At 36.3% G+C, this 14093-nt stretch overlaps 1 protein-coding gene across 2 annotated transcripts in view; it reads left to right on the top strand.

Annotated features, from left to right (window-relative positions):
* Nucleotides 1-14093, top strand: part of LOC129253783 (RAB11-binding protein RELCH-like) — a 42207-nt gene that overhangs the window by 15240 nt on the left and 12874 nt on the right. For both annotated transcript variants that reach the window (XM_064095422.1, XM_064095423.1), the window contains exons 5-17: nucleotides 335-538; nucleotides 1221-1309; nucleotides 1702-2067; nucleotides 2956-3136; nucleotides 3603-3715; nucleotides 4772-4934; nucleotides 5491-5628; nucleotides 6471-6635; nucleotides 9423-9597; nucleotides 10838-10997; nucleotides 11440-11563; nucleotides 12575-12623; nucleotides 13574-13766. In XM_064095422.1, the coding sequence (XP_063951492.1) occupies nucleotides 335-538; nucleotides 1221-1309; nucleotides 1702-2067; nucleotides 2956-3136; nucleotides 3603-3715; nucleotides 4772-4934; nucleotides 5491-5628; nucleotides 6471-6635; nucleotides 9423-9597; nucleotides 10838-10997; nucleotides 11440-11563; nucleotides 12575-12623; nucleotides 13574-13766 (2120 nt within the window). The remainder of the gene's footprint in view (nucleotides 1-334; nucleotides 539-1220; nucleotides 1310-1701; nucleotides 2068-2955; nucleotides 3137-3602; nucleotides 3716-4771; nucleotides 4935-5490; nucleotides 5629-6470; nucleotides 6636-9422; nucleotides 9598-10837; nucleotides 10998-11439; nucleotides 11564-12574; nucleotides 12624-13573; nucleotides 13767-14093) is intronic.

Here is a 14093-nt window from a genome sequence, read left to right as displayed (position 1 = left end):
GGTTTTTTGTTACTTAAGACTGCAACCGGACATTCGTTGACAAAAAACAAGAACTAATGCAAAACTGGAGTGTATAGGCGATGGCTGCTTCACATCTAGTGTGGAGTCTTCCCTATCAGACGTATTGCTGCCGTTTCACATAAATGCATCACACTCGTAATTTAGATAAATACAAAAGCTACAGCCTTTGCCTAGATTATAGGCCAAGGTCATCTCATCTCTTGGAAAAATATATAGAAGACCGTCATGATCACTGAAGCATTCACCTTTGAATATATTTTGATATAGTCCCAAATTTTCATGTTGAAGTATTAATATTCTTGTATTTTCCAAGGACTTTGATGACTGGGATGATGTTGGTCTGAACACGCCCCATCCACCTGATCTTCTCCACCTCTACCGAGACTACAGTCGTCATGTGATCGTCAAGCCAGAGATGAAGGATGTAGGATGTGGGGAGGATAGCATCGACGAGGAGCAGCCGGAAGCGGTGGAGGCGGACCTTAACATGAGCATTGAGCAACAGAGGCAGCATTATGTGAGAAGGGTTGAAATCTATAAACAGTTCATTTATGAGGCCTTGTTCAGTGCAGACGAAGCTCAGCAGTATTTTTTGTTTTTCAGACATGGTGAAATGAAATATGCAGTGTAAACTTCAAAATTGAAAAAAAAAAAACTCTGCAGTTACATGCATATAGTATCGTCATAGTTATGACAACAAAGCAATTTATTTGTGATATATTGAGTCTGAATATACAGTGTTGTGAGTTTTTTTTCACACGAATTCAGACCATAAGAGTAATGTTATGCTCTCTTTTGTAAGAATTTTATTGGTTTACCATTTTTCGGTATCCAGGCAACCAGTAAAGTCTCTTTAATAATCAACATTTATTAATGTTATTGCATTTGTACTGAGCTGCATGTATTTTGCTAAGCATTGTCCTGGTACCAGGACCATTGGTAGGGTATTTTGATATGGGAGGGGGGAAAATGGATCTCAATATGACCTGTTTTTTTTTCTCAAAATTTATATAATTGGTAATACAAAGTTTCTTGTCTTTTTTTCCCACTAACAAAAAAATAGAAGGGATGGTCCCCTTGCTCCCCCCTCACCCTGTACTGAACAAACCTTAAAAAAAAGCACAGAATCCCCAAAGTGTAAGAGTATCCTGATAAATTGTTCATGAATAATAAATAACGCTCCATCATCATAATTTCAGGAAGCTGAAATGGAAAGTCTTGAGAAGCAAGCTGCACAGCTTAGAGAAGAGAAAGCTGAACTCAATATGGTTGTGGAGAAAATGGAAAGGTAATTTATTTGTTTACAGTCTGGTAAAGAATATATTTATGGGTTGAATAAGGCTTTGCACTTCTTTGAAAAATTTGTGCTTTCTTTGAGGGGCAGGGTGGCTCATTGTCTTATCTTTGAAAACATTTTCTTGATTTAATCTTAAAAGAAGAGGGTTTTTTATAACGACATCATGATAAATGACCACATGTTAAATTTTCATTATGTTTTATGAGTTGGCTGGTCTTTTTATTATATCCATTTTCTGCATTTCATTTTATATATCTACAGTACATGTATTTATAAAAATGACAGGTGAAATGAGTAAAGATCTTTGTTGACACAAGTGGAGAGAGTCAGAATATTCCAACCTCTATGCTTTCAATATTTTGTGAACATTTATATATTTACAGAGAAATCCAATCTCTAACAGCCCCTAAGCAGTCCACCCCCATGGTGAGTCCAATCACATCGCCAATGAAAGACCCCACCCTACACCCTGACCACAGAGGAGAGAGACGGGAGCCCATTGGCCAGGAGATGACTGAAGACACGCCCCCTTCATCATCATCATCCAATCAGGTGGAAGCATTAAGGGATTTACAGCCCGAGGAGGAAGAGGATGGGAGAGAGGAGGAGGAGGATGAAGTCGACGGGGTAGATGAGATTGATGGGGTTGTCAACGGCGACGAGAGGAGTGGGGAGGGTCAGGAGGAGTTCAGAGAGGTCGAAGGTCAGACAGAAGAGAAGATGGTGGATGGTTATTTGACAAGGAGGAAGTAAGAAGTAGAAGATTATTTTCATTAGCTTTTTTTCTGAAGTCCAGCTCAACATAGGCCATGTTCTAACTGATATTGTTAGAAGCCGAAAATTGCGAAATACTGTTTTCGTCGTATGGTATTTTTTATGTAGTTGACTACCCTTTTCTGATGCTGTAATGGTGAAGAAAATGATTTTTGTCATTATTCCTATACAGTTATGAATGATTTGAGTGTAAAATCAGTTGATAAATTGAGCCTGTACTGTTTGAAATATTTTGTCACAATTGGCTATCCATAGTTACACCACAACTTTAGACCAGAGTTAATATTACACCCAAGTTCAGAATATAGGCCATATTATCCAGCGTATAAAGTTTTAAGTACTATGGAGCATTCATACTAATGCTCTCATATGACCCCATAACTGCATCTTTTGTGTTTTACCCATGTTAAGTACACTTAAATCAACTTTGCTATTAGGTTTAATGAAAATGAAAAAAAAAAAAAAAATCCATATTTTATTGTTCGAAATAGACATGAAATGAAATGCTCCGAAAAATTACTGTAATACTGTAAAAGATCATGAAAGTTTAACTAATACTAGGCTAAAGGTAGCAGCATTCCATTTTAAAGAAAGTATTACTGCTGCAATGCTCTTGATATCCATGTGCATGTTATTGGCCCCATTAATACATTCTAGTATTCTACATGTACCCTCTGAAAGTGTCTTCCCTATAGGTACAGAGCCCATAGGAATTACATTATTTAGCAGTCAACTGGTCAAATCATTATGTATATTTGAAATTATCTAGCTCGTGGTTAAATAAAAAAAATCCATTTAATTCTGCTGATTAAATATTTACATCAAATACATCCCGTCATCAAACGTTTGTATTTTGGTCATAGAAACGTTTCTGAAGCATTCCAGAGGGCTCTGCTAGGGACAGTTGTTCATCCTGTCGAAACCACAGAGACGAGACTCTTAGAAGAGGTCTCCCACATAGCGTCATCGGGTCAAGAGGTCGTGGAAATGCTTGCAAGATGTTTGCCTCATATCATTCCTAATGTACTACTTGCAAAGAGAGAGGTATGTTAATTAAAGTTAATTGATGTATGCATCGACATAGCACTGCACTGCGCCTGGCTTTTTGCATAACCCATGGAAAGTGCTCTAATCTTCTTTGGAAGCCCCCCCCCCCCCATACATGGCCGCCATAAGTTGCAGTGATCTGAAGTTGGATTTCTGTACTTTACTACCCTGGAAAAGGTTTGCACTTCATACTCCGTTCATTCATGAAATACTTCATGAAATCATTCATGCAATGTAGCTTTCGGAAGCCGGCCAGTGTCATCCTACTACGGTCCTTAATCATTCCCGTTTCGTAAAGACTTCTTATGATAACAAATACGCAATATCCATAACAAGTTCACAATCCACCAATCAAATCAAATTATTTTAGTAGCTTAGAACTGTTATAACAGCCTTTACGAAATGGGCCCCATATCTGTACTGCACAGTTTCAATGTGTCTTTAAACTTCCTTCTTTCCATAGGAACTTGTACCGTTAATCTTGTGTACTGCCAGCTCCCATCCCGAGGCCAAAGAAAGAGACCAACTATTAAATCTACTTTTCAATCTCATCAAAAAACCTGATGAAGACCAAAGGTAAATTCAAATAATTGATTTAAAGTCAATGAGATTAGATAGGAAGAGGTTTGAAAGTGTGAAAATCTTACAAAAAAGGTGTTTCAAGAATGGAGACTTGTTCCGTATTTTGTGAAAAAATATATAAATAAGAGCAATAGGAAAATCATATCTATATGTATATAAAATGATGGACAATGTAGCAAGTTATGGTTGAATTCTTGCATATTTCCTGTGAAAATGTAGATATTGAGGGTAGTGTTATTGTAATCATTTGAAGGTACAACATAATTTCACAAAGGTATGTTTTCCTTCAGTGATAGAGCTCATGAACATCTTGATGCCAGGAATGATTTTTATTCAAATAGAATATTAGAATATAGAACTTAAAGGACAAGTCCACCCCAACATAAACTTGATTTGAATAAAAAGAGAAAAATCCAACAAGCATAACGCTGAAAATTTCATCAAAATCGGATGTATAATAAGAAAGTTATGACATTTTAAAGTTTCACTTCATTTCACAAAACAGTTATATGCACATCTCGGTCGGTATGCAAATGAGGGAACTGATGACATCACTCACTCACTATTTCTTTTGTATTTTATTATATGAAATATGAAATATTTTGATTTTCTCGTCATTGTCATGTGAAATGAAGTTTCATTCCTCCCTAAACATGTGGAATTCCAATATTTTAACATCTTGTGGTTCAGGCAAAGAGGTCCTAATTGTCAAATTCGTAAAAATTGAAATATAGTATAATTCATACAATAAAAAACAAAAGAAATAGTGAGTGAGTGACATCATCAACTCTCTCATTTGGATGTAACTGACTCGTTCATATAACTATTTTGTGAAAAATAAGCGAAAATTTGAAATGTCATAACTTTCTTATTTTACATCCGATTTTGATGAAATTTTCAGCATTGTGCTTGTCTGATTTTTCTCTATTGATTGAAATCAACATTTTTCTGAGGTGGACTTGACCTTTAAAAAAAAATAGATACTAGAAAAATAAACTACAGGTGTATGAATTGAAATTAAGTTTTGTCTTCTTTCCCCCCCCCCCCCAGACAAATCATTCTAAGTGGCTGTGTAGCATTCGCTAAACATGTAGGACCAACAAAGGCAGAGTCAGAACTACTTCCGCAATGTTGGGAACAAATTACACACAAGTACCTGGAAAGAAGACTACTTGTGGCTGAGTCATGTGGAGCACTATCCCCTTACTTGCCAGTAAGTGATATACAGATTGCATCATACTTGTAGGAATTTGTCATTATTTGTATTATATTCATTTCATAAATTTTGAAAATTTGTGTAGATTTGTATAAATAAAAAGAATTAAATAATGGGGGGGGGGGCGCAAAAGCTACATATTCTTGTTATCAAAGGATGAAAGCTGAGAAAACATGATGAACCACATCATAGGATATTGTCATTATAGACCATACCATTTTTTTAAACTCTATAAATCTGTGTAAATTTAGTGACTGGTGGAGGTAAAACAATTAAGCACTTTTTGTTTCTAAAGGATACAAACTGAGAAAATTTTATTCTTTGATCTTTATGCTTTATTTCAAACCCTTGTGCTATATTGCCCAGATTGCTATATATCCTAAAGATCATTATCAGTGAAGGCGGAGAAGGTGAGGATACAAAATATCAGTGCATTGAAACTTCTGTTAGCTCTATCTCTCACTCTCCCCTTTGCCTCTATCTCACCCTCTGCCCCCTTCTCTCTCCCTCTCTCTCATTCTCTATCTGTTTTTTTCTCCTCTCTCCAATGCAGAAAGAAATCTGTAGCTCGTTAGTCCTCTCCATGCTACAGCAGATGCTTGAAGACAGAGCAGAGGAGATCAGAGGTTCGGCCGTCAAGAGCTTGGGTCTTGTCTTCTCTCTCATAGATGATACAGACAAATACAATCAGGTTGGTGATCCTAAGACAAAAAACAAACATTGTGCTGAAATATTTAGGACCCTGTCACCCATGACTTTTGAGTGAGAGCAACATTCTTGAAATGGGGAAATGATGGTATTAAAGCAGATATGAACCAATAGCGCCATCTCGAGTCCTCAACTACTCATACATGGCCAGTTTCCTAACCCATAATGCTAGTGTAGTCTAGTAATATTGACCCACTTGAATGATAACATGTTAATCAACTACTCAATACATAAATACCGCAATAATTATGTTAACAAGTAGCAAAACAATCACTTTTCCTCTCAAAACATTTTAGTTTCTCTATACAAATACGATTATAGGTCGATTTATTCTCTGTAGTATTAGTAGATATCTGAAAACGTATATTTTTAAGACTATGTATTTATATCACAGTTAATGAGAGACCACACACAGTTCACTCCCCCTTTAAGCTTCAGGTGCTAGTGTGCTGTCAATATTTGTCTGTGTGGCTCTTGGAAAGATGGGGAGCTTCATTTTCAGTAAGGAACTGGAGTGAGAAATAAATGGATTGCAGATTTAGAAATACATATCATTGAAATTTAAAATTTGTATTAATTTTGTGGTATAGATTCTAGTGTGACAATCATATATGATAAGGAGTGTGGTTGCAACAATACTTTGCTCTCATGCTACTGTTGGAGGAATAGTCTAATTTTAAGTGATTCCTACTAATTGTTTGATAATGACACAATTGGGGGTATGAAATTCCCAGGTTCAGGCTTCAGAGTAATGATTACTCTGTAAAATACAAAACTGTATTGTATCATATTTTTCTTCAAAATGTCACCTCTTTAATTACCTAGGGCCTAGACCTGCTACTGAAGGCTCTGGGTGATAGCTCAGACAGTGTAGTCAATGCAACTCAACAAGTCTTTCTCTCTGCCTTTGCTGCCTGGGCCCAAGATCTTGACAGACTGGAAACCAACCTCATCTCAACAGTACTTAAACGCCTAGAAGTCACTGCCATTGTAAGTTAAGATGGGACCATCTTACACCTCTATCTTGCTGAATTGTTTCCCACACACTAGTTCTTGCAAAGATGATGCCATAGTCAGAGCTGCCAACCATTACGTTTTTGCTGTAATCATTACGTTTTTTCATTCAAATTACGGCATTATGGTTTTTCTTTTCAAATTACGTTTTTTGACAATTTTGATAATGTGTGTACATAATTGTATGTATGTGTAGTGCGTGTTCAGCCCGAGATGAGCCTGGTACTTGCGCGTGCGTAGTCGCCCGCCGGCCGGTTTTCCAACGCACTTTAATAATTTGATAGCGTGCGCGTACATATACGTTTATAGTTGAACATGCGAGCGGCACGCATGGCACGAATCGCGATGTATAGCGACTGGTAAATACGTCTGTAAGGATGATGACGTCATCCAAGATGGCAACTTACGATGACCAACGAAATGATCGAGGATGATTATGTTTTGATCATCATTTGAAAGGAAATAGCAGTAACTGCGGTCTAAGGTACGATATTTCTGAATTTTATATATCTTATCTTAAATTTGCATGTAATTTCTTTCCTATAAAGTGATGTTTTATGTACAAAAAAACGATCCGAAAATCGGATTTCCGCCAAATGATAGATCTAACGCTACTGCTAATACGTTGTCTTTACGCACGGGCCAACACTCTTCAGGTGAGTGGAGCCAACGTTCGTTCTGCAGCTAGCTCAGAGCGAGGAGTACGATGAATTGGGTAGGGTAATTCCCCAAATGTAGTAAGAGAAGAGTCCATTTATAATGAAGGGGGATTTGGAGGTTTGAGGGAAATTATTATTCCATTTGCAAAATTTTACAAAAATACTCACCATATATATTAAAGATGGAATCATCCAAAGATATTTTTCATATACTTTTAAATTAATTGTGGTGAGAAAGAAATGAAATTTTGAGGCTATTTTCTTGAATTGATTAACATAAATTCCCTTCGGATGATGGTACTGTCTGGTTAATTTTCATCAACTCTATCAAACAAATACGATAAATTTGTCTTTGAAAAGACATGGAAAGCTCTTCATTGTCCCCTGAAGTACTAATTCTGGGTGATATTCAACATTTATTGATAGTTTCACATGATTTATACTAGAGAGATGTCCTACTGCTTTTTGAATTCTTTAAAAAAGTCGGCACTGTAGCATTCAGTTTAGCAGGAATGGGAAGATTTCTTCCCCGGTTCTGGCGGCCTAGATGTCTGCTCTATAGTGCTGTCACTGCTGGGGATGATTGAGTGTGCGTGCAGTGTGATTGAGGCTGAGCTGTTTACATCGTGAAGTGATCTACGATGGGACTTTTGTGGAATGATTTCAACTTCTAGATCTATTTGAATTTTAGATTAGATTGATTTATGAATAATTTGTTTATATTTGTGGAATGTTACATGTACTTCAATTTTATGACACTTTTTTAAAGGGTACTGTTTGGCAAAAACAATGTTACTTGGGAAGAGAAGTCTAAATTGATGTGAACTTTTTTTTTATTTCTCTTAGTCTACAATTTGGTAGTTTGTCAGGAAACTCAACACAAAATAATGTATTTTAAAAGTGGAAAGGTAGCCCCTGAAAAATGGAGCCTTAAAAATGTTCACCAGAACTGATTTTGGTGCCCCTGAAAGAACTTTTTCTCGACAGATCTTTACTCTGATAAGGAAGTGCCGGAGTAGGTTGCACTACAAAATTAAAGTCCTACTTGTCTTTTTTTGAAAAATTTGCCTTGGTGCCCTTTTGACTAGAATAAAAGTGGCATTCATGCCCTTTAGAATGGCATTGATGCCCCTTGAAATTTTGGGGCATTTAAGGCCACTTTGCCGGTTGCCCCAAGGCAAGCTGAAAGTGCCCTTTTAAAAATGGCCTTGCCCCTCAATTCTTAATTCGAGCCCTGCTACTGACTTAATTAAAGTTGGTAGATTTTGTCAAAACAGGCCCAAGACTAAGGGTCCAATTTGTAACACTCGGTTACTTAGCCCAGACTAGGCCTAGAGATTAATTTTTTTTAAATTGTTCACTGCATACATACTTTTTGCATTGGATGTTTGTCGCGTGTGGTTTTAAGGTTAGTTTTAACACATTCCTTTTTTTTGTTGGAAATTCCTTTTTTTGGCCATAATGATTCCTTTTTTTGCTTGCACAAGGTTGGCAGCTCTGCATAGTCTTATCTTAGTCTTTGATCAACAAGTGTGTCTACACACAAATACTAGCCCATACACAACTTGCTGTTTCAATTCAGCGAGAGGGCTTTCAGTACAAAAGGCATTAGTAGGCTGCACATTCAGACCCTTAACTCGAGTGAAGGGTTTGCACAGCAGACTAGTCTTATCTATTGTCTTGATATGTGGTTCATCTAAAGCTAGCCAAATGTGATGAGAGTGTACAATGCTATTATCTTTATGTTTACTCAGCTGTGCCACAAAACAAAGGATTACCATCAGTCTTAAAATGAAATTATAAGACAGGTTATCTCTTGTATGTTGATGGGCAGTTGTCTTATGCTTTAATGGTGAAGAAATCTGTTGTACTTAATTTGCCAAGAGAGTTTATACTTTGAAATAGTTTGAGTTCCACAAATTCTGAACAAATATACTGTTCCAATAATCCAATATTGTAATTCATTGATGTCTTCCCCATAACAGTATTTCAATGTTTTCAGCACATCTAGCCTAGCATAAACTGCAAATATCACCTTCTGATTGAACCTTTCCTCCTGACTATAAATTTCTCTTTTTCACACATCCTTTTTTTTCTGGGTCAGGATCTTCAAAGGCCCAAGCCAGATCTCCTACAGGGTGAGAGGCTGATAGAACACTACGCTCACACGTTACAGTGCCTCGTTCCTGCCTTATACGCCAACATCCTCAAGACGGGACCGTTTGAAGAACAGTTACAGAATGGAGTGGAAGAGGATGGTGAAGAAGAGGAACTTGAAGGTAAATGCTTGTTATATAAAATGGCCATAATAATAATAGTCAGTTCATGTATAGCGCATAACACATTACAAATAACGTCTCTTTGCGCTTCCAAAGGACTTGGATATTATTACCTTGGCTGTAGCTCAAGCAGCTTTCCACCGCTCGGCATTGCAAGGAATAAATTCCTGCCAGTTACCCATTCACCTCACCTGGGTTGAGTGGATTAATATTTTGCTGAAGGAAACTACGCCATGGCTGGGATTTGAATCCACGATCCTCTGTTTCCAAGTCCGGAGACTAATCCACTGGGCCACAATGCTCCACATAGTTCCATAGGGATCTAAAATAAGTGATTGGGTGAAATCTGTCATGTGAATAGTCATTTTACTTGCTCCAAGCAAACAGCAATATTTGTTAAAGACCTATACTAATGACTAGTTCAGTTGAACAGTCATGGTTTTGACATGAGGATGGTTTATCAAAAAACAGGGATTTACAGGAGAGGAACTTGAAGGTGAAGGTGAGTTGGATCCTATTCCAGTGATTGGCTAAAAGGAAAATATGCTAATGACTAAAAGACTACTTCTACTGATCAGTCATGATTTTTTTATTAGGATGGTTTTAGAGCATCAAGGATCCAAATCTCTATCTTTAGATAAAACACGTAATGCACACCTTTGTGTTCAGGAATTAGTATAATTACCTACAACTATTACCTTTGATTCAGTCAAAATGCACTTGGCTTTGCCTCTGGCTTGTTCTAAATGTTCCAAAGGAATCTTGTGTGTGGAATTCTTACTAATGCCCTTGATGATGATGTGTGTTGTTTATATACTGATACACTTCAAGATTTCTTTTATAAAGACCCCAGTGTAGAGAACTTTCTGTACTGCTATCTTTTACTACCATGGTTACAATGCTCAACAGCCAATAAAAATCAAAGATTCCTTAAATGCTATTAGATGCTACCATTTGATGCCAAAGTTACCATAACAATAAACACAGCGAACAGAATCCACTATTCTAGGGCAAGGCCAAATTACAGCACAAATGGGAAAAAGGGGCACATCAAAACTCCAAGGCTAATGAGAGAGAAAGAGAGTTGCATTGAGGCAAATCAAAGGGTGTACAGGACCTTCGAGTGTACACGGCCAAAACCTTTGATTGCCATGGACGATTCTAAGCCCTCTGATTCTTGTTAGCTTGAGAAAATTGTTTGAATTTACCCAGAGTAACAATACTCGTTTCTTTTCGACAGTGACAAGATTTCCCAAGCCGCTATGCTCTCTTCACAACCTGACCATCATCATGGGGGATAAGAGACGACTCATCAGGCTCATGAAGGCCTTTGAGGCATACACCATCCAAGAGGGAGATGTGGAATCGTGGCCTAGTTACAACTGGCTCACAAATGAATAGTAAGTCTTTTTTATTCTTGTTGTATATAGTCTTTGTTATATTCCTGGTGTGTTTGAGATGACAGCTCAGTCATTATGGTTTTAGATTTTGGTGACGTTGGGTTGGAGTCCCACTTAGTGTGCTAGTGCCCCTGTGTAAGGCATTTATCATCATTACCAGGTTCCTTGGAGAGGACTTTAAGCCTTTGGTCCTCTGGTTTTTAGCAGTCAGTTAAAAAAAATCAACATCACCACCAATCTTATTTTTATTGATATAGGAGAAAAAATACTTGTTTAGTGAGCTTCAACCTGCAATAATTGACAAATAATTCAAATATGGAAATAATTATGTGAAATGGGATGGATGCATTCTAAATGCCTTACTGTCTATTTATTTCTTCTTAATTTATCACAGCTTATAATTTCTTATTTATGCTTTTTAATTTTCTATTCCCATTGACAGCATTCCAAGGTTATTAGAAGTGGCTGGTAGATTGGATGCTTCCCATACTAACTGTGTAAGAGCACTCACCAAACTATTTGTTCATATCTGCAAGACTTTTGGTCCCGCATTCACGGATACAAAGGTAAGAAATACACCTAGCTGTTCAAATCAATACTCTGTCCTGAAATTTATAAAACTTGAGTCAATGGAGTAAAATTCAACTTGCAGATTATTGGAAGTATCATCAAAATTATGAAATTTGTGAAAAAATCATTATGGCAGCTTTACATTCTTCATGTAATTCCACTTCTCAATTCAAATTTGGTAGTTAGATTATTAATTTGTAAGTTGAAAATGTTGAAAATTTGAAAGATATTGGACAAGGAATAAGAAACTTATAATTGTTTTTTTTAAAATGAGATCACTGTAATCTCAAATTAACTTGGTGTGTAGGTTTTGACAGTTGACGAGGAGTACTCCTTATTTGTCATGTACTTCATTATCAGGCACTTAGGATTTTCTACTTAGTACTTAGTAACTGTTTGCTCCAGGTGGTATTGAAAATGTAATGATAGATTTATTGTTAAACATACTTTTAAAAGAAAAGTATCATTCTGATTGAAACTTTCAAAAGAGATGACATTTTTATAGTCATTTTGTGTAATGGAGCAAGTGATGAAGTTGTCTCCCTCAACATCATTATGATATCAGAGTTGGGACTAATTTGAAATTCTATTTATTTAGTAATTACAACTTCATACCACAAATCAAATTTCATAATCTTCCTGTTTGTTAAAGTTTGTTCAAAATTTTACCTTCCTTTTTCTCTAATTTTATTTATTTATTATAAATCAACTTTTCATTTTGTTTGGACTTCCTGTTAATGATGAATGTTCTTCTCTCTATTGGTATTTGTTCTCTTTTTTTTAGTGATTTATAATGTATGTGAATAATGATTATGAAGTTTGTACTGTCTTGATGGGGATATCCTTTGGTATCAAATTAGTAGGTCATGGTCAATACTAAATCACTGTAGATATGGATATGTATCTTGTGTGAATCAAGACCATTTAATATCTCTTTTCTATCTTGGATACGTCAAGGCAATCAGTTTTATATTGATTTGTAAGGTTGTTTCTGTGTTTCTTTTCAGGTTACACCAAAGTTCCAAGCAGTGCTAAATGTTCCCAAAGAACAGTATCGTAAGTATAGATGAAAGACCAAATAAAAACTCAGGAGTTTCCTCATACATTTGTATTAATCACTGTATGCTTTTCCATGTTTGGTGTTACTGACGTCGTATGCCAAATTTTCAGCATGTTCAGTAGTGTCAAAACAGTTGAATGAAAAAAAGCACTTCATAAGAGAGAATGAAATACTTTAATTTTGACAAGCCCTGGCAGATCAATAATGACATGAATTGCCTGCCATATTTAAAGTCAAACTGATATAGATATATTTTGTTTAACTCTCAAAAGATTCAGTTCATTCCAATATTATTTGAATGAAGTATACATTGTTACAGTGAATAATGAACTATCAAGCCAATATATTTGATTGGTCGTAGGAAATACACAAGTATGGAACTGTTTGGAACTGTATAGAACTTCATGTAATAGTCAAAGGTAAATGAATTGCCAATCATTAAAGGATAGTGAATGAATATGATTTCCCATGTACACTTTCAAAGAAAACTAATATTTGAAGTCAACTGTAAAATTGCTTGGTATGTCATATGAGGTGCCTTGTAGTCAGAGCCATGTTTAGATGCATTCTCAACAGGAATCCTGCTTGGTGTCTTTCTTCTCCTTATCCTTCTAAGGTATTTCTAAGACGACAAAACACAAGGGGAGAAGGAGAGCCCCTTTTTTGGCCACAAAAGACACACCTGCTAAGCTGCTATATAATGTAAAATATGTATTTAAGATGGAGTATAACAAAAGGAATAGAATTTGTGATTCTGTTTGCAATACCCGTGACATCAAAATGAAAATCAAATGCATTTGTATATATTATACAAGTAATATTATGTGTTCAATATCATGACTTGTTATCTTAAAGAATGGAATTGATCACAATTTAAATATCACAAGGGATTCAGTGACTTGGAGAAATTAAGTCTATGCTCATTTGTTACCTTTGTACCCTTTAGATACTCTTGTCCGCTCGGGCCAAAGTGCGGTAGCCAAAGCCACGTTACCGGTGTTTGTTTGCGGGGTTCTAGGTAGCCACCATCGGGAGGACGATCGTCATCAGATCTCCCATTACCTTCAAGAAGCCATCGTGATCCTTGGTCAGTGCCAGGCACCACAGGACAGCGTCCATCTTGCTTTCAATGATTTACAGTGAGTTTGTTGTGTATCGGTTAAAGGTAGTTGTAGAATAATCTGCCATTTTATAAATAACTGGAGTACAGGGGGCCAAATTTTGTGGGCAGATGTATTTGTTAATGATTAATTATTGAATTTTAGTAAATGTTTGACAAAGATTTTGAGTAAATTGTGTGGAAAATGTATTTAGACAGTGTATATCAACCCCGTTAAGACTTGTGATCACTCTTCTGCAGGAAGTTTTGTGACTGCATCACTTGCATGCTTGTAGACTTTCAGTTGTTTCTTTGCTTTCTGTATATTTAATACCACTCTAAAGTAATATTGTCATTAGCTTTCATT

Source organism: Lytechinus pictus, chromosome 2, assembly GCF_037042905.1.
Source record: "Lytechinus pictus isolate F3 Inbred chromosome 2, Lp3.0, whole genome shotgun sequence".
In the NCBI taxonomy this organism is placed as follows: Eukaryota; Metazoa; Echinodermata; class Echinoidea; order Temnopleuroida; family Toxopneustidae; genus Lytechinus; species Lytechinus pictus.
This window is presented reverse-complemented; position numbering and strand designations above follow the sequence as displayed.